Raw genomic sequence first — 21247 nt, forward strand, 5'->3', positions numbered from 1 at the left:
ATCAGGACAAGTCTAAGATCTTTGGCAGTGATAAAATGCCTTGTAGTGTACTCAAAACGATAGACACGTTCCTTTAAAAATCATAGGAACGTGTCAGTATCAAGTAAATGCTGCACCCGGTTCCCCTCAAAGCCGCCCCCACAAACCTGCACTCAACCGACCCTCCGACACAGATAAAAGACCTTCTGAGCCGTTTCAGTGACGCTGAGCTGGGGGCGGCGCGATCCGTCCATAGGCTGATTTACGTATGAAAACAGGAAGCAACGCGGAAGATCTGTTAGTAGTGTCAGCGAGTCGGCAGCACACAGCTTTGCGGCTGGGGGCAGCTTTGTGGGGGCTTTTTTGGGGAATGATTCCGGGTGCAGCATTTACTTTATACTGTCACGTTTCTATGATTTTTATAGGAACGTGTCTGTATCGCTTTAACTTCTTTCAATCAACATGGAAAATACATTAGTACATTAAAGGATCAGTAATACCAAAATATGCAAGTGTCAGGCCACGCGAGCAGATTCGGGGAGATTAGTCGCCCCAACGAAAATGAAAATAGTCTGCGGCAATGCACACGCGGCGCTTTGTTTTCCAAAGTCTCCTGAAGTTTCCTCGTGAGGCGACTTCAGATAACAAATTGCTGCAGGCTATTTTCATTTTACCCAGCGGAGGGCAGGGGGAAGGCAGTTCATGGAGATTGTCGCCCCGAAGAAGAGATGTTTTGTCGCTCGGGCAACTAATCTCCCCGAATTTGCTTGTGTAGACTGTAAAGTTATCAACATAAAATATACTGTTTGCATGGACTGGTAAAAGCTGTGTGTTTGCACAGGTAAAAGAACAGCAGATAAAACACCATTGTATTGGACAGAGCTTATCAGAATCTGCTGTGTAACCTGTGCCTTTATTCCAGCTTGAATGGCTACACAGCAGCTTGTTTATATAAACTATTGTAGAGTTTCTGAAGCAAACACACAGTTTTTACCAGTGCAGGGCAACACTGCATTATATTTTAATCACTTTGATACACTTTCAGTTTTTGTTGGAGGAGTTGGAGGTACCATAAAATGAGGAGTCTGAATCAAAGGATTATGTACAAACTCCACAGCCCGGGGTCTGTGTGCTGCCTCAGAGATCACCTGACCAGAAATACTGCAGCTTTAACTGTAACAGGAAGTAAAAGACTGAACTTTATCTATTTAATTGGCTCATGTGACCTAACATGTATGTGTGCCCTTGGTTTGTCTGTGCCCACCAGGAATTGTATGGTCCAGGGGGCGGCCCTTTGTGCTTAAAATGGCAGTTTTCTATTTATGATTACCCAATGGCACATACTACTAAAAAAGTATATTATTATGAAAATGGTTTATTTACATGAAGCAGGGTTTTACACATGAGCTGTTTTATGCAATATCTTTTTATAGAGACCTACATTGTTTGGGGGTATAGTTTTCCTTTCAATATCATAAACATCCAGGCTTTTTTATACAGGTATGGGATCTGTTGTCCTGAAACCAGTTATCCAAGAAGCTCCGAATTATGGAAAGGCTGTCTCCCTGAGGGGCAAATTCCCTAACCGCCGAATATTCGCCAGTGACGGCTTTGCAGCCAGGTTTAAATTCGCTAGGACAACGCTAATTCACTAAAGTGAGAAGTTGCGTCCAGGGTGCTGAACGCTGGCGAATTTTCGGCAGCGATACTTCAGCAATCAAAGCGACGATGCGCTAGAGTTGCCTAATTTGCATACGGTGGGAAATGATAAAGTTACATTGCATTGCACTTCACCTGGTCTGAGCTGGCGAATGAGGTAACGTTCAGTAAAATCCACATCTCGGTGAATTTGCAGAATTACGTCCATTCGCCAGAGCAAAAATTCGCCTGGCGTTAGAGAGCGAAGCAACACTAGCGTCTAACTTCTTGACTAGCAAAGGGACGCCTGCGAAATCAGCGTAGTCCCTGCGGTGGTAATGCTAGTGAATTGACGCTTGCGTTAGCTACTTCGCCCTTTAGGGAATCTGCCCCATAGACTCAATTTTAGCCAAATTTTGAGAATTATTTCCTTTTTTTCTGTAATAATAAAACAGTACCCTGTACTTGATCCCAACTAAGATATAATTAATCCTTATTGGAAGCAAGACCAGCCTATTGGGTTTATTTAATGTTTAAATTATTTCCTAGTAGACAAGGTATGAAGAAACAAATTACGGAAAAAACCCCAGGTCCCGAGCATTCTGGATAACAGGTCCCATACCATATTTTTTCATCGCTCTTAAGGAATGAACATCCCCCCATCGACCTTTTGATTGTACATTAACTAAATTTTATTCTTTACAAAGAAAATGTTAATTACACAACCAAACAGTATTCAAATATGTATTTTACAGGTGGAGGATGGAACTTACAGCTGTTGTTCTGTCTCTGTTATAAACAATTATTTTACACTGACAAAAAGGAATGCGCGTTGTTGTTAAGGCTGTGCTTAGTGGTGAGAGAGTGTTCTGGATAATTAGCCTTGATTAAGGCACGTAGCATATGGGCACAGCGGGGTCAGTTCAAATCTGTACAATCAGATGAATATGCAGGCATGCAAAGAGCTTAAACATCGCACAGCCGTTGTTTTTGGGAACACCGCTATAAAATGTTATGCCATATATTGTCCAGTCCACAGGTGGTTTCAATTCATTATTTATTTAAAAAAAAAAACAGAGAAAACGGAGCAGAAAGAGACTTGGAAGATAAGACTGAGCTGAATATCCAAGACGAGGCTACTTGTAGTCCTATGGTAGTTGTGCTGCGCCCAATAAAAGTCGCTCTAAAAAGAATCCGCGTAGTTGCATGTAGCCCAACTTTAATGATTACTCAGCAAGTCCAGATGTTTCAGATTTACCTACATTAGATAGAGCCCAAAACTGTTTTCCCATTCAGGTGAGAGAAGCCGACGTTTCCAATGACTTTATAAAAGTGAACGTAACGTTTCAAGTATCCGTCTCCTTCCGGCGTGGGGATAACTCTGTAATTACACAGTATAGAGTTTTTAGTTTCTTCGTTCATTAAAGAGCTCGTGGCCTCTTGGGGTTGATTTGTTTGCTTGCATGCTCCTCTTCTTGTAATGCGGCACGGAAAGATTTCACTTTGTCTTTAAAGGGGAAAAAAAACAAATACACGAGTGTTACTGGAGGGCAAGTATTAAACATAGAGCAGCTGCATCTCCCTGAACGATAGATTTCTATCCATATAAAACGGAAACTGCATTTATGGAGGGACCCATTAAAGGGCTTGTTCACCTTCCAATGCTTTTATCAGTTCAGTTGGTTTCAGATAGTTCACCGGAAATAAAGACCTTTTCCAATTACTTTCTATTTTCTATGTGTGACTTTTTTTTTCTTCTAATATTGAACTGTAAAGTGTAATTTTTTTGCTTCTAAAGCAGCTCGGGGGGTCGCCGACCCTGTAAACTTTTAAAAAATTGATACATTCATTCAATACATTTGTTACCTTTATCCCTGATGAGTTTCATTACAGTTTAGAGTCTGAGCTGCCAGATAAAGTCCTGTAGCAGGTCTGGTAACCACGGTTACCCGCCAAAAAAGTGGGCACCCTGCAGAATGAGGGGATGATTTTCAGGTGCAGGTATACCCACGGGCCTCATCTAAATGTCTTATTTTATGTAATATGGTCTATATTTTACTCCTTTTAAAGTTTTACGAAACTTGTTTCTGTCCCCGCCCACTTTTGCTGACGTCACTTCCTGTTTGATGGTGGTTGTCGGGTTTGCAGATAAGGCAGTTGCGGGTCCGGGTAGCGGATCAAAGTGTCTAAATATGCGGGTTTCGGGTTTGGATTGGGTCCGGGTCTTAGAAATTGGTTCCGCGCAGGACTCTACTGCCAGACTCAAACACCAGAGACATTAATATTTAAATTTAGATTTTGGAATAACAGTAAAAATGGAAAGTAATTGAAAAAAGTCTTTATTTCTGGTAAACAATCTGAAAACAATTGAACTGAAAAAAAAAAAAAAAAAAGTATTTGGAAGGTGAACAACCCCTATAACGGGAACTAAACACCCCAAAACAAACTGAATGTAAAATTTGAAAAAGGCCAAATCCCGAACGGAATCCTGGATTCGGTGCATCCCTCATATATATCTTTCACTAAACAAGAATATGAAGCAAGTTTGACACTTCCTGTTACTTCCTGATCCAGAAGAACTTCAAAGGAGTTAATTAAACTAATTGCCAGTGCAATGAGAAGCCCCTGATAATGAGCTGCTCAAGGGCTGCTGCTTAGAGAATGTGTTTGTTTGTTCAAAGAAGCTCTAAACCAGTGATCCCCAACCAGTAGCTCGGGAGCAACATGTTGCTCTCCAACCCCTTGGATGTTGCTTCCAGTGGCCTCAAAGCAGGAGCTTATTTTTGAATTCCAGGCTTGGAGGCAAGTTTTAGTTGTATAAAAACCAGGTGTACTGATAAACAGAGCCTCAATGTAGGTTGACAATCCACATAGGGGCTACCAAATGGCCAATCACAGCACTTATTTGGCACCCCAGGAACATTTTTCATGCTGGTGTTGCTCCCCAACTCCTTTTACTTCTGAATGTTGCTCACGGGTTCTACAGGTTGGGGATCCCTGGTCTAAACAAATGACCCTGTTTATAAAGGAAGGGGGGGAGGTAAGTTCAGTGAAAACAGCACAACTTTCAAATTAGTGCTTTATAATGACAAAAGAAAAAAAAAAAGAAAAATATGGATTTCTTTTAAATTAAATAAAATATTCACTTTTAGAAGATGTTTTTTAAGGGGCATACTGTCCCTTTAAACCACACAACTAGTGAACAATGGAGGAAATGGAGATGATAAAAAACACGAAGGGAAAGTGAATGCGCTTTGTGTGTCTTGTAAGTGGAATACACTGAGAATTTATTGTGTAATAGTTCCTGAAATACACAAGTAGTTAGAAACTCACCCCGTAGTTCAGTGAGAATGTCAATCTTTTGCTCCAGGATGGCTTCAAGTTGTGTCGCGTAGGAGTCAGCATCATAATCCACCTCTTCGGTCATTTCTAGAAGCACTTTTTCATCCTCAAGCCATCGTATAGACTCCTGCGGGTCACAAAACCATTTCAGTTGAAGGATAAAGTTGGAAATATACCAGTTTCTAGCAGAGATTCACCTAATTCTTAAAGGGGTGGTTCACCTTTAAGTAAACTTTTCGTATGTTATAGAATGGCTAATTCTAAGCAACTTTTCAACTGGTCTTCATTTTTTATTTTCTATAATGATGGTATTTTTAGTAGTACCATTTTTGACCTCGTGTAAGACAAAACTCAGTAAAGGAAAACCTTTAGAAATAGTCAGGCAATTTATTCATACATAATACAACATAACAGTTTTGTCTGGGTAAGCTGTTGGAGTAACACAGAATGTCAGCCAAGGACTTACCAAAGACCCACCTCTTGGTCCAGGCGTTATATAGCTTTCAGAAGGCATTTACAGTAATTATGACAAGGGGTTCACGGAAATACCATACATGGTCTGGCGAGGAGACTTACTGGCATATATTTGTACATTCCTGTAAGATGTGCAGTTTTTCAACATAAGAGATTTCTGGTTCCAACTGTCCACAGCCTCGTAAACATCTGTTGGCTAAACATAGCCATTGTGGTACAGACAACTATTGAGCAACACTTCTGCAAAAGGGCATAAGAGACTTGCTGACACTATGCTGACACTCTGGAATCTAAGTAACAGAGTGGGGATCATTTATTTGTATGGCCTAGTATAAGTTATATGAGTGACCATTGTCCACAGTAGACCATTAGCCCTTATAGTCCATCCTGCCTTGGGCCCTATAGCGTTATGGCGTCATAGAGGGCGGGGGTGACAACTATCAACCCTCTGACACTAGCCATTCGTCCGTCTTAGGATTTAGACCGTTCCAGATATAAATTTCAATTACAATAGTTTTTGAATTATTTGCCTTCTTCTTCTGACTCTTTCCAGCTTTCAATTGGGGGTCACTGACCCCATCTAAAAACAAATGCTCTATATGGTTAAACATTAGTGATGTGCATTCTGGCCCGATACCCGTGGGTCGGTCGGGTTTGGGCCGACCTCGCATCCCCATTTGCGGGTGCACCTTCCTGTTGGCTTACGCGTTCCAGTTTTATAGCCGCACTCCTGTTTGCCCTGCCCCTTTTGTGACGTCATCGGCGGGTGAGGCGAGGGTATATAAAAGGAACCCAGAAGTCGGGCACGGGTGGTGGGAGGTCAGATATCGGGCGGGGGCGAACCGGGAAAAACCCGACCTGCACATCACTATTACACTTGTATTGTTATTGGTACTATTTATTACTCATCTTTCTATTCAGGTTCTCTCCTATTCATATTCCAGTCTCTTATTCATAACAATGCATGGTTGCCAGGATAATTTTGACCCTAGCAACCAGATAGCTGAAAATGCAAACTGAAGAGCTGTTGAATAAAAATCTAAATAATTCAAAAACCTCAAATAATAAAAAATGAAAACCAATTGCACATGGTCTCAGAATATCACTCTCTACGTCATACTAAAAATTAACTCAAAGGTGAACAATCCCTTTAAGGTGTGCAATAAAACACCATGCAGACTTGGTTTATTGAGCACAGACACTCTATTTGCAGGAATATTTATGAAAATGCCTCTGTATTAATGTCCTATTACTCGGTTTATTGCAAAATCCAATTTGATTTATTCACCTGCTGAATAAAAATGAAAGGGGACTTTACAACAATGTAAAATGGCTCAGAGCTCTTTATCATTTTAATTGTAGGTTTTATGTAGGGATGCACTGAATCCAGGATTCGGCCTTTTTCAGCAGATTCGGATTCGGCCATATCCTTCTGCCTGGTTGAACCAAATCCAAATCCTAATTTGCATATGCAAATTAGGGGCAGGAGGGAAATCGTGAGTTTTTGTCGAAAAAAAACAAGGAAGTAAATGTTTCCCCTCCCCCTAATTTGCATGTGCAAATTAGAATTCACATTTGAATTCAGAATCTTTTTATGACATTAGCAGTTTTTTCTACTGAATGTGTATCAGGAGCCCCCTCTGCTGTTGTCTGGGTGGGGGTCAGACAGAATAGCAAATGCAGGAAGCTTCTCGTGTGCTTTACTGCTCAGTTCTACGACTCTCTTCACACTGAGCAAAAGTAGACAATTTACTCTTCATTCAGAACTGCACATAGAATGACCTGGAAGACTGCTCTGTGATCTTCTACAACCTGCTCCTCCATCTCCACCATCTGGGACACGGCTTCATGGAATGTGAAGAGCTGCGGGGAGACCTCTTCCTCCTGAATAAAAGACATTTGAGTAGAATGAAGAGATTCAGACCCGGGTACAGTGGCAACACTCATCCAGGCCAGGGGGTCTTAAAGGAACAGTAACACCAAAAAAATCAGTGTTTTAAAGTAATGAAAATATCATGTAGTGTTGCCCTGCACTGGTAAAACTGATGTGTTTGCTTCAGAAAACCTGCTATAGTTCATATAAACAAGCTGCTGTGTAGCAATGAGGGAAATTGAAAAAAGTCTATATGGCACAGGTTAAATAGTGGATAACAGATAACACCATTATGTTCTACAGAGCTGATCTGCTGTGTAACCTGAGCCTTTTCTCCTTTGAATGGCTGCCCTTATTGCTACACAGCAGCTTATTTATATAAACAATAGTAGTGTTTCTGAAGCAAATACAGCAGTTTTACCAGTGCAGGGCAACACTGAATTCTATTTTTATTACTTTAAAACAATTCCATTTTTTGATGTTACTGGTCCTTTAACCTATATCTTGGGACCCACATATATGCACTATGATGTGAACAGTGATGCTCTTTACTACAGTAAACTCTACTCATGCTACCATCCAGGAATTAAGGGTCAGGGCACACGCTCAGATTTGGGGAGATTAGTCGCCCGGCAACAAATCTCTTCTTTCGTGCGACTAATCTCCCTGAACTGCCTCCCGCCCCTTTTGTGACGTCATCGTTGGGGCAGCGCAGGTCTATAAAAGGAAGTCGGGCTCGGGCCGGGATTAGTCGCCCTTAAGAAGAGGAGATTTGATGCTGGGCGACTAATCTCGCCGAATCTGAGCGTGTGCCCTGACCCTTACAATGTATAGCAAATTGTGGGCAGGTGGCTTTCTGGGTGCCATAAAGAAAGAACAGGGCTGTCCTGCACTCAAACGGATCCACAGGATTAGAAAAGTTTAAGTTGAAAAATGTATACTTGCATCTTCTTCCGCCCTACTTGTTTCGTACCCACCAGGGCACTTTTAATCACGGGCTTCTGGGTGCCAAAATGGGTAAGAAACCCTGATCTCATGAAAAATGGGTTAGAAAGTTCCATAAACACGTCAGCTGCACAGAGAGACTAGTGAAGTGGCAAAATAACCACTGATATTAACATACAATTTTCTCAATCGATTTTAGTGATTTTATTACTTTCTGCTTTGTTTTGGGCAACAAAGTCTCACTTCCCTACAAAAGCAAAAAATCACAATGAAGGGATTTACCAAATATCAAATTGGGATTCTTAGCAGCATGTTCCTGGGATTTTCCGGATTCACATTTTCTCCACATTTATTAACCTTTTTCTGATATTTTGGGTTTAAAAAAAAAACAAAAAAAAAAAAAGCATTTCCACCATTTTTATCAGAATTTGTTCCATCGTTTACCACGTGCTAGAACATTGCAGTTGTCTGATCAAAATCGATGGATTCGTAAAGTTTTGGAAACATTACCAATGACATTTTTACAAGTTTACGGGACGTTTGTTTGAAACAGCAACATTTATTTGAAAAATTTAAAGAGATATTCTTTGTAAATTTGCAATTGGTCTTTATTTTTCAGTTTTTTTAAGTATTTAGCATTTTGTTCAGCAGCTCTCCAGATTATAAATATAGCAGCTATCTGGTTGCTAGGGCCTAAGTTTCCCTAGCAACCAGACAGGTTTGAATGAAAATTTGAACTGGAATTTAAACAAGAGGGCCTGAATAGAATAACTTTTTTTTTTTAAAAAAAAAGTAAAAAAAGCAATAAAATTGCCTCACAGAGCATAGTTTTTGGCTGCTGGGGTCAGTGACCGCAGTTTGAAAGTTGGAAAGAGACAGAAAAGGAAATAATGTAAAAATAAATAAAGACTAATTGAAACATGGCTAAGAATGGGACATTCTTTAAAGGGGTGGTTCACCTTTAAAGTAACTTTTATTATGTTATAGAACGACCAAATCTAAGCGACTTTTCAATTGGGTTTTTAATTATTTATTTTTTATAATTATTTGCCTTTTTCTTCTGACTCTTTGCAGCTTTCAAATGGGCGTCGCTGACCCCTTCTAAAAAAACAAATGCTCTGTAAGGCTACAAATGTGTTGTTATTGCTTCTTTTTATTACTGAGCCTTCTATTCAGGCTTCTCCTATTCATATTCCAGTCTCTTATTCAAATCAGTGCATGGTTGCTAGGGTCATTTGGGCCCTAGTAATCAGATCGCTGAAATTGCAAACTGAAGAGCTGCTGAATAAAAAGCTAAATAACAAAAAACCACAAATAACAAAAAATAAAAAAAAAGCCGATTGCAAATTATCTCAGAACATCACTCTCTACATCATACTAAAAGTTATCTCAGAGGTGAACAACCCCGTTAACATAGTTAAAGTTATCTTAAAGGTAAACTACCACTTTAACTTGTATATCCCTTTACCGGCTGTATGTCCAGTGACATAAGCCCCTGATGAGTATGGAACTATATATATATATATATATATCATATATATGATATCTGATATATGATGATGATGATGATGATTACAGAACACTATAATAAATGAGGCTGTTGGAATATTAAGTGCAGCCTAAAGGACACAATGTACTTGTGTTCTGATTACACAGAGATAGAACTGGGGCCAATTAGATGTAGATAAATACTCTGTCCCTCCCTTCTAATAACACTTACATTCTGCTCACAAAGCAGCTTGAGATCATCTCTCTGAGGAGAACTCCCCACTCCCCACATTGCTTCCAAGTCATCCAGCTGGTTTGGGGCATGATGTATCATGGGGCGGAGGTCTCCTACAGCGCTCGGATCCAGTTCCTTCACCCTAGAATAATAAAAAAAAAAAAATATTATATGACTTGTTTTATATATTCACCAACGCTTACACATGGTTCTATTCATTCTACACATTCTTTCTCTGCCAGCCGTAGAGACTTCTTTGTTAGACGCCATAAAAGCCATTTTATACTCGGCAGGACAATGCACTGCCCAATACCCAGATCTGAACACTAAATAAAACAGGAACATTTGCCAAAACATGTATAAGTTTCAACAGACATAAGGATTATATTTTTTATTTGCAGCTGCTACATTGCTCTGTAACGGCAGAGACACACGCTCAGATTCGGAGAGATCAGCCGCCCAACGACAAATTTCTTTTTTGGGGCGACTTATCTCCCTAAACTGCCTCCCGCCGGCTAGAATGTAAATCGCGGGCGGGATGGCACTTGGATCGCTTTGTTTTCTGAAGTCACCCAAAGTTGCCTAACGAGGTGGGAAGGCAGTTTGGGGAGATTAGTCGCCCAGAAAAAGTGGTGATTCGTCGTCGGGCGACTAAATCTCCCCGTGTGCCTTTACCCTAAAGGGAGGGGGCCGTATACTGGTAATCTAATTAACCAAACATAGAGTAGCTTTAGGGTCAGGGCACTCCCCAAACTGCCTCCCGCCAGACAGAATTTAAAACCCCGGCGCGTGTACTTTGGAGCGCTTCGCTTTCGGAAGTCGCCCAAAGTTTCCTCGTGAGGCAACTTCGGAAAACGTAATGCTCTGAATACCATCCCGCCGGCGATTTACATTCTAGCCGGCAGCAGGCAGTTCGGGGGGATTAGTCGCCCCGAAGAAGAGGAGATTTGTCACTGGACAACTAATCTCCCTGAATCTGGCGTGTCTCTGCCCTAATACTCTGGGGTTAAGGCTGTAAAAAAACCAGCATTGCCTAAATACAAGATACACAGTTGGAAAAGCCTATTCATGCTTTGGCTAAACCAGCTCCATCTTTATATACACCAGTTTGCAGTGTGAATGACATGTGGGACCCTAGGCTACACTCACAGACCACCCTCTCTAGGTTACTGCTGGGTCCGGATGTGTGCAGATCTATTAAAGAAGAATATTAAAAGAAAAGAAAATAGAAATACACTGAAGGGCCCCTAGAATAGGGAAGTCTGTGCATTAATCTGCCCCTGTCTATTTGTTCCACCTCTATAAGGCAGAAACAAAATCATTTGCTGTCACCCCACTGCCCCAATACTATTTGCTATATCCCCCATTCTGTCTAAATGATTCTCTCCCAATAACTTGCTCTGTTTTAAGTCTTAATCCATTCTCACTACAGTACAGTACATAAACAAGATATTTAGAGGAGCATTAGACCAGAAACACAGCCCAAAACCCGGCACAACTGAACTGGCTGTGAATGGTGTAAGGGTAAGGCCAACCGAAGCGATGAGTTTTCTATAGTCGCCCGAAGTTGCCTCAGTGAGGGCGACTAATGAAAACGCATCGCCGCGTGTGCATTAGCGCAGGCAACTTTGCATTGTAACCTATGGGGAAAAACGCTGAGGCAGTTCGGGGAGATAGTCGCTCAAAAGACGAGGCGATTAGAAAATCTCGATTAGAAAATCTCCCGGAATCTCCTCGTGTGGACTAGCCCTAAGCGCTTCTCAAATTGAATTGAGCAGTTTACCCTCTTTTTCAACCTAGGGTCAATGTATAGGGCTTGGGCTGAACATTATTTCTGTGTATTGTTTTAAAGGGGTGGTTCACCTTTCAGTTAACTTTTAGTATGTTATACAATGGTGAATTCCAGTTGGCCTTTATTATTTATTTTTGATCGTTTTTTAATTATTTGCCTTTTTCTTCTGACTCTTTTCAGTTTTCAAATGGGGGTCACTGACTCCATCTAAAAAACAAATGCTCTGTAAGGCTACAAATGTATTGTTATTGCTACTTTTTATTACTCATCTTTCTTTTCAGACCCTCTCCTTCATATTCCAGTCTCGTATTCATATCAGTGCATGGTTGCTAGGGTAATTTGGACCCTAGCAGCCAGATGGCTGAAATAGCAATCTGCTGACTTAAAAGCTAAATAACTCAAAATAATGAAAAATGAAAAAAAAAATGCAAATGATCTCAAAATATAATTCTCTACTATCTATCTACTATCATACTTAAAGTTAGTTTGAAGGTGAACCACCCCTTAAATTAAGCCATATCTACATTTCCATTATTTCAAGCACTCGTATAAGAAGGTAAAAACAAATAGGTAGCGTACAGAGAAGCCCCCTCCCTCTGTATAAGCCAACTGCTCCTTTTTATATGTGGTTTTTGAGTTGTTAAGCTTTCAATTCAGCAGCTCTCTCCACTTTGCAATTTCAGCAATCTGGTTGCTTGGGTCCAAATTACCCTAGCAACCATGCAGTGATTTGAAGAGACTGGAATATGAATAGGAGAGGCCTGAATAGAAAGAGGAGTAATAAAAAGTAGCAATATCAGCTGCAGAAAATCCAAACTGGAGAGCTGCTGAATGAAATGCCAAATATATTTTATATATAATATAATAAATGAAACCCAATTGTAAATAGTCTCAGAATATCGCTCTCTACAATAACATGGCAAAAATCAATATAAAGGTGAACGATCCCTTTAAGGTCTTTGCCCTCTTCGTTGCTCTAATGTAATATATATAAGGGGTAGGGATGCACCGAATGCAGGATTCGTTTCGGGATTCGGCCTTTTTCAGCAGGATTCGGATTCAGCTAAATCCTTCTGCCCAGCTGAACCCGAACCCTTTTTACATTTACATATGCAAATTAGGGACAGGAAGGGAAATCACATGACTGTTTGTCATAAAACAAGGAAGTAAAAAATGTTTTCCCCTTCCCATCCCTAATTTGCATATGCAAATTACGATTCAGTTCGGTATTCAACCAAATCTTTAGCAAAGGATTCGGGGGATCGGCTGAATCCAAAATAGTGGATTCCGTGCATCCATAATAAGGGGCAAACTGACCATTAAATATCAGTATAACAGTGGTGTGGCCATATATTGTAGAGAATTTGGTGAAAAACGATTCCCTCTTTGTTAAATATTCCTTATTTTACCTTTACACTTTTAGAACAAAAAAGTCTCTCAAGGCTGGCAGATGGAAAATTGTGTCAAAACAGAAATAAATTCATGCTGATAAATAAGCTAGAAATAAAACTACAAACCATGCAAAAGGAAAACATAAGACTTGCACTGAATTAATAATGATAGTAATAAAAGGGCTGGTGTTGATGTTTACACGCCCGGAAAATAAAGACGTTTTGTACAAGGCAAAGTCTTAGAAGGAATTCGACCTTGTCAGTGTGGGAGAAAAGTCGTCGTACTCATAGGAAGGAGAGAGATCAGAGCGACTTCCACTACCCTGTGAGAAGGGAATATCCGATGGGCTAATGCCAAACTCCTTTACCCTGATGAGCCAACATACAGCAGAATGAGGGTGAAGAAAAAGTGTGATAAGAACAGAGAGAAGATTTAGAATTGTTCATTCTGTCAGCAAAGTTACTATATAGTGTTACAGAATCATTATAGTATACAAGTCCCACATGTATGGAAGGAGCCAATCACACCAGTCCCTGCTTTACACTTCCATAACATTAACCTCATATTGTCAGTTATTCTAAAGAGGTCACCTTTTCACCCAATACAGGTACAGGATCAGTTAATCCAGAAACCGGTTATCCAGAATGCTTCGGAGGGACAAATAATGCAATTTTTTTTTTTAAGATTTCTTTTTTCTCTTTAATAATAATAAAACAGTACCTTGTCTTGATCCAAACTTAGATATAAACAATCCGGTTGGGTTTATTTAATGCAAGGTGGCTTACGAGTAACATGTTGCTCACCAACTACTTGGATGTTGCTCCCAGTGGCCTTAAAGCAGGTGTTTTTTCGTTCTTGGCTTGGAGGCAAGTTCCGGTTACATAAAAAACAGATGTACTGCCAAACAGAGCCTCCTGCAAGTCCACATAGGGGCTACCAAACAGCCAATCACAGCCCTTATTTGGCACCCTCCGGAACTTTACTTGTATGTGCTGCTCCCCAGCTCATTTTACATTTGAATGTGGCTCACAGATATAAAAGGTTTTTAAGTAGACTTAAGGTAAGGTGATCTAATATACAGAAAGATCCCGTATCTGGAAAACCCCAGGTCCCGATCATTCTGGATGACAGGTCCCATACCTGTATAACCTCGATGGCCAGCCGGGTGGTATATTCAGGTTGTAGGACTCTGCTACAGCGTAACTACCAAGCATGAAGAGCTGGTTCTAATCCTTCTAGTCCAGGGGTCCCCAACATTTTTACTTGTGAGCCACAGTTTAATGTAAAAAGATTTGGGGAGCAACACAAGTATCATAAAAGTCCATGGGGGTGCCAAATAAGGGCTGTGATTTGCTATTTGGTAGCCTCTATGCAGACTGTCAGCTTACAGGAAACTCTGTTTGGCAGTACATTTTGTTTTTATTCAACCAAACCTTGGCTCCAAGAAAGGAATTCAGCACCTGTTTATGGGACACCAGGAGCAACATTCAATAGGCTGGTGAGCAACATGTAGCTCATGAGCCACTGGTTGGGGATCACTGTTCTAGTCCTTCTAATCTGTGAACAAAGAGTTCCTGTAATAGGTTGAGTAATAATTAATTATATTTCTACTCCTGCCTACAGAAATATTGTGCTGCCCACAGGATACCTCTCCCTGTTTACATGTATCATACAGCCAGGTGCTGCAAGGACTGATGGAAGGGGGTCGTTTGGGGGAGATCTTTTTATATCACCGTATTGTTTGTAGGGTAGGCACTCCTCCAGGCAGTAGTAGTAGTAAATAAAAAAAAGTCTTTATTGGAGTACAAGTCTGGATTACAGCCTTACACGTTTCGTGTTCTCACAACACTTAAGCTGGCCATAGATGCAAAGAACCGATCGTTCGAATCTGTCCAACCAAAGCTAGTGACAGTCTCCCTCTGAAAATCGTACGATCGGCAATACACGCAGAGATATTATCGGCAGCCGACAGAAATCTTTTAACCTGTCCGATCGACCAAACGACCGATCTCCGCCGGACAAAAAATGTCGGGACTCTCCACACGGTCCGAAAATCGACAAATCGATGATTCGTACGATCAGATCTTTGCGTCTATGGCCATCTTTAATCATAGGCTACTGACAGATTGCACATGCACAGTATGTAAACTTATATCCACCAATTTAAATACTGTGCATGTGCAATGTGTCAGTCGCCTATGATTAAGTGTTGTGAGAACACGAAACGCATAAGGCTGTAATCACCACTTGTACTTCAACAAAGATGTTTTTTTACTACTACTGCTTGGAGGATTGCTCTTTGAGTGCCTTCCCTACAAACAACACGGTGATGTCCGCTCCCTTATGCTGAAGGCTTGGGGCAGAGCACCTGAGCCTCCTTTTTTATGTGATGAGCCTCTTTGAAAAGAAATTTTTGTGAGGAGATTTTTTATAACTGTGCAGCCCTCCATCACTAGTGACACTGACTCGCTCCCATTGCTTCTAGAACACGTCAGTGTCACTTTTTAAGATGCACTTTATATATTACTGTGTCCACAAAGTGGCAGCAGCGAATGTGATTACGCATCTCAGAATGTGCTGTATAAAAACTGTCCTAGTGCTTCTCACTAAAATCTCATTATAATATAACAAAGGCAAACGGCACCATATTTATAAGCCATCTATTTCCACTGATTTTATCACAATGGGCAGCAAAGCTCCTGTCTGTAAAGCACTGATGTGATTGCTATATAAATTAGGGATGCACTGAACCCACTATTTGGGATTCGGCCGAATCCTGGAATACTTTGTGAAAGTTTCGGTAAAACGCCAAACTGAAAGCTAATTTCCACATGCAAATTAGGTGAAGAGGAGGAAAAAGTGAGAAAAGATTTCACTTCCTTGTTTCGTAAAGAAAAGTCACGTGGTTTCCATTCCAGCCCTAATTTGCATATGCAAATTAGGATTCGGTTTGGCCGGACACAAGGATTCGACTGAATCCAAATCCTGCTGAAACATGCAGAATCCTAGTTAAAGGGGAAGGAAACCTAGTCGGCGCAAACCGAAGCAACTGACTGGATCAGAAGCTGGAGCTTCCCAGACTACGACATGTCAGACCTATGCAGTGTTACTGTACAGCCATAAATCTGAAATACAATGCCAAGTTGAAAGCTTATTGTGTTAAAATACATATAAAATCCATGTCATTTTTGGTATATATATTCAAGAGATAATAGGCAATACTAATGCAAGGTTCCAACAGTAACATAATGGAAGCTGGGAGGTAGCCTGTCTTACCTATTTGCGTATCTTAAAGTGTTTAAAGTATTTTCACAGGATGCCATACCCGGAGAAATAGTGGCGATCTGAAATGAAAAATAACAATGGATAAAACGGGTTTGAATTGTTCAGCAGTAGTAGGAAATGCAAACAACAAAACATGGTTTTATAAATTGATATACCATATATACTTGAGTATAAGCCGACCGAGTATAAGCCGAGGTACCTAATTTTACCTACAAAAACTGGGAAACCTTATTGACTCGAGTATAAGCCTAGGGTGCATTCCAGTACACACTATGTTGTGATGTCTGTACGTACTGAGGCAGCAGCTGTCATGTAGACGATATAAAAGTAGTGGATGGATGAGAGAGAGAGAGAGATCCGGCACTGGAGTCCCGTAGTATCGGCACAGTATTAACTGCACACCGAACCTCACAAGTGTGTCGGCCGGACGTCACGACAGGGACCCGGAACATGCAGGAGGCTGCTGATCCAGGTAATGTTTTCCTCCATGATGGCCTGGCCCTGTACCGGGCCCCTAAAAACAACCCGTTTTACAGTTTAATCCGGCCCTGGCTGCAGGCCAATTATACTTCGGAGAGTGGTTATCGACGCAAACCCATTTACAGCACCAACAATGTAATGCAGGGAAAATAGCTGCCGTGCGGGGCACAGGAGGACATTTCATGAGCGCGGTTTGGGTGATTCTGCACATTGACTCGAGTATAAGCCGAGGTACACTTTTTCAGCACATTTTGGGTGCTGAAAAACTCAGCTTATACTCGAGTATATACGGTAGTGAATACTTACGTTTATAAAAAATATTATAGCCGTGCTTACTCTGGTCAGATCATACTTATGCATTCAGTTTTATATAAAAAAACGAAACCCTCCTCTTCAAAAAGGGGGGCATATGCAATGTTTAGCTTAGTTGCAGAAGTGCACACACAGCATGGAAGCTGTGACCGAGAATCCTAAAACATGCTCATTTTAGGCTAATCTATGGTACCCGCCATTGTTATAGGAACTGTAATACCAAAAATGAAAGTGTTTTAAAGTAATCAAAATATAATGTAGTGTTGCCTTGCACTGGTAAAAAGGGTGTGTTTGCTGCAGTAACACAATTATATTTTATATAAATAAGCTGCTGTGTAGCCATGATGGGGGGGAGCCATTTAAAAGAGAATTGAACCCATAATAAAATAATAAAAAAAAAAAAAAAAAAACACAACATTTGTGCCATTAGCAAATTACACAAGTTAGAACCTTTACCCTGATGGATAATCAGTTGTGTGGAACTGGCTAAGCACATGACTACATTTATAACCTTACCATGCAGGTACGGGAGTTTTCCCCGATAAAGGAATCTCGCAGCACTTGAGTCAGTTTACTTGCTCTAAAAGGAGTATGCGGCTTGTTCCTTCCAAGGGCTCGAATGCACTCCTGTAACATAGAATTGTAACAGAATAAGTAAAATTATATATAATTATATATATATATATATATATATATATATATATATATATATATATATATTTTTTTTTTTTTTTTTCTCTAACTTTTTATGTATTTTTTTTTCTTCAAGTCCCACCTGTCTATAATTGACCTTACCCCCTGCAGGCTACTCACACATGTGGGTCCTGTTACAGTTCAGGAGGGTCAGGGCCAACCAAGCAAACACGAACGACTAAATGCAGTACCTTTCACTTAAAGGGGAAATTCCCATTTACATAGTATGATACAGATGGAACTATGTTAGGCATCTTTTCAATTGGTCATTTTAAAAAAGTTTCTAAAAGATTAGGCTTTAAATTCTGCCTCTTTTTGGCGTGCAACTGAAACGGTTATTTGGTTGTTGGGGTCATGGACCCAGACAACAACAAAAAACCTGATTGACTGTAAGGCGTCAATTTACAGTAAACAAGACAGCCTACATAAAAAAAACCACAAAATGAAGATTGCTGTCTTAGATTAGCGCGGTCTACACCATAATAAAAGTGAACTGACCATTTATAGGGGCATAAACGAAAAATGTATTGTTACCAAACCGTACTTAAGTAATATTAGCCATATTTCTTGATCTAATTAATTAAAAATAAAAAAATTCAAGCAATATAACCAGGTAAGTGCCATTCATGTGCAGCTTTATGGACTGCAGCTGTGGTTGCAATGGATTTTAATCTGAGCTAAAACACTTGTCTCCTACTTTAATACAAGTGCCCCCAAATGCCTAGATTGTTATTTTACCATCAGAGTAAGTCTGGCACTTGTCCCCAAACTCTAGTTGATAAGATTTTCTGCTCAAAATAAAATCCAACACGGCCAAAACATTTATGCAATGCTTTCTCTTTAAAGACCTTCTACTGCTTCAATGTTCATGTTTCTTTGGGGTAGAATTGGTGATGTATCTTCAGATGAGCAGCAGGGGACAGAACTCACTCATATAAGATGAGAGTGGTTTGAGATATATAGAGACAGTTCCTGTTTCTGCCAGCGAGCAATAGAAATCACTGCATTAATGGTTCTGATTCAGTTTCCTGTTTCCCCAGAAGCAAGAGAGGTCTGTAGGTGTGGAATAGAACACAGAACACAACCAATAGCACACAGTGCGGAGAATAAACCCACAATACCAATTGCATATATAATTACCACTGTTTCCTCCATTCAACAATTCCGCCACAGTTGCTATTGTCCCTATTTAAATTACCTTTAACGCTAACAAGCTCTTGTTGATTTCAGCACCTTCAAGCCGAGTCTGCCTGTCTGCACTTGAGGTATCAGCGCCTCTTTCGTTTCCAGCCAAGTCAATAAGGGAAAATTTGCCGTGCATCTTCCCTTTTTTTCTCAGGATGATCTGGAACACTGCATGGCTTCGCGATGAATGTGCATTTGCAGAGGTCTGACCCGATGTTCTGTGAAATGAAATAAACAGGAATTTAAAGATAGCCAAAACAAAGAAGGCTAAAGCATTCTAAAAAAAAAAAATGCTTTCAAAAATGGACAACAAAATGCAAATTGAATTTGTGAGCTACTTTGTAAATTAAATCTAAAAGTCAACCTTGGACCCCTGTAGCTAAATTCAAGGATATAGAGCTATAAGTGGAATGAATCCCCATTATTGGCATGCTAGAAACCTCTTGTGACCAAAATAAAATTTTCTAAATACATGCTGTTTAAGTAAAAAAAAATTGTTTATTAGATCATGTTAAAATATCAAAAACACCCCACATGGAGCCTAAAATGTTTCATGCTTACCTAGCACTTAGTCATAGGCAATCTCTAATGGGACACATGGCCCAGATACTTATATACCATCTCATATAAACCCTCCCAATATCAAAACCAATCACAATTCAACACATCTGTTGTGTAACCTTGGACGCCTGGCCACCCTCTGGACTTCATTTCCAATGGATTCCTTGGGCAGCTCTGGCTTGGCAATTACAAACTAATGGAAGGTGTAGCAGGCAAGGGCTTGGCAGTTTTTCACTTAGGAATAGTACCAACCTGGGGTTCAAGGTTAGCAGTTACATTTACAAGGCGAGGTGAACAAATTGGAACCCCCAAACTGAATGACTTATTATCCCTTAATAGTTTAGCTTTTATATTTAATTTAATTATAGATTTAGTAGTAGGGGTAATGTTTTTAGGTTAGACGTAGGTTAGTGATCTACCCGAAAACTAGAAGGGTATTTCCATATTTCTGATTTGTGGCCCTTTCCGGTTTCTGACCAATAATGCACAAAGTAAGGTGTTGCAGAGATGGGAGTGCAAGTGACTGGTCTGTACAGAGCCCTGACCTAAGCCCAACTGAACGCCTGTGAGATGAACGGGAACACTGACTGCAAGACAAACCTGATCCCCAACATCAACAACATGTGGTTGAATAGAAGTAAATCCCACCAACCATATTGCAACATCTAGTCTTCCCAGAAGAGAAGAGACTGTTCTAGCAGCAAAGGAAGGAGAAACGTCATATTAATACTCCTGAGATGTTGGACAGTCAGATGTTTGGATATTTAAGCCATGTGGGACATACCGTTAAAATGCTAGTTTTTCGGTTGAGTCCTATAACAAAGTGTTAAAAAACCTACCTGCAGCTGTTACCAATTTCAATAAGCTTGAGCACATCTTCCACGCATTTAACTTCCCGCTCTTGTAATCCTACGACTTGCACTTGCTGCTTGCCATCTTCTAAGACTCTTAACTTGGTTTTCCGATTCAGCAAGTCAAAGACCTTGAAACAGAATGCTCCAATTAATATCTTTAAAATTACCAATAACAGCTTAATTTTGCATGCTCAGAAGACATATACTTGAAGCAGATTAAAGGCAGTCCTAATAGATGAACGCAAACATGTATAAATGACACAGAAAGCCAAAATAAGACGTACTAAAATGATTATAGTGGACACATTGGATCCACAAAGCTGTCTACTGTTGCTATCAAATATTGTCTGCCACTCCTCTATGCAATGGGCAATTACTTTCACTTTCCATTCAGTACTTCCCAGATGTCACTGCTCTCCACACATTCCCCCGTTCTCTTTACCATTTAAATGTGTAGCCAGTGCATGGGGATGGACACCAGGTCCCCCATTCTGGTGCAAAACAAGAATCTCAGATGATGCAAGCCTTGCCTTAAAGGGGAAGGAAACCTAGTCGGCGCAAACCCCCCCCCCTACCATTTGTTGCCCACCCTCCCTCCTCCCCTCGGCCTACCCGTCCCGCTGGGCAAATGCCCCTAACTTGTTACTTACCCTTCTGCGCAGGTCCAGTCCAGGGAGTTCACAGACGACATCTTCTTCCACACGATCTTCTTCCTGCTT

At 40.5% G+C, this 21247-nt stretch overlaps 1 protein-coding gene across 8 annotated transcripts in view; it reads right to left on the reverse strand.

Moving 5' to 3' along the window:
- Positions 1–2285: 2285 nt before the first annotated feature.
- The window catches only part of kif2a.L (kinesin heavy chain member 2A L homeolog), a 47684-nt gene continuing 28722 nt past the window's right edge, over positions 2286–21247 (reverse strand). For 4 of the 8 annotated variants that reach the window (XM_041591332.1, XM_041591306.1, XM_018264389.2 and 1 more), the window contains exons 13-21: positions 20514–20656; positions 19127–19331; positions 17752–17862; positions 16435–16502; positions 13413–13526; positions 9972–10116; positions 7216–7317; positions 4951–5086; positions 2286–3124 (exon numbers count right to left, since the gene is read on the reverse strand). In XM_041591332.1, coding sequence (XP_041447266.1) covers positions 3039–3124; positions 4951–5086; positions 7216–7317; positions 9972–10116; positions 13413–13526; positions 16435–16502; positions 17752–17862; positions 19127–19331; positions 20514–20656 — 1110 coding nt within the window. In that variant the 3' untranslated portion in view covers positions 2286–3038. 8 annotated transcript variants of the gene reach the window in all.

This window comes from Xenopus laevis, chromosome 1L, assembly GCF_017654675.1.
Source record: "Xenopus laevis strain J_2021 chromosome 1L, Xenopus_laevis_v10.1, whole genome shotgun sequence".
Lineage (NCBI taxonomy): Eukaryota > Metazoa > Chordata > Amphibia > Anura > Pipidae > Xenopus > Xenopus laevis.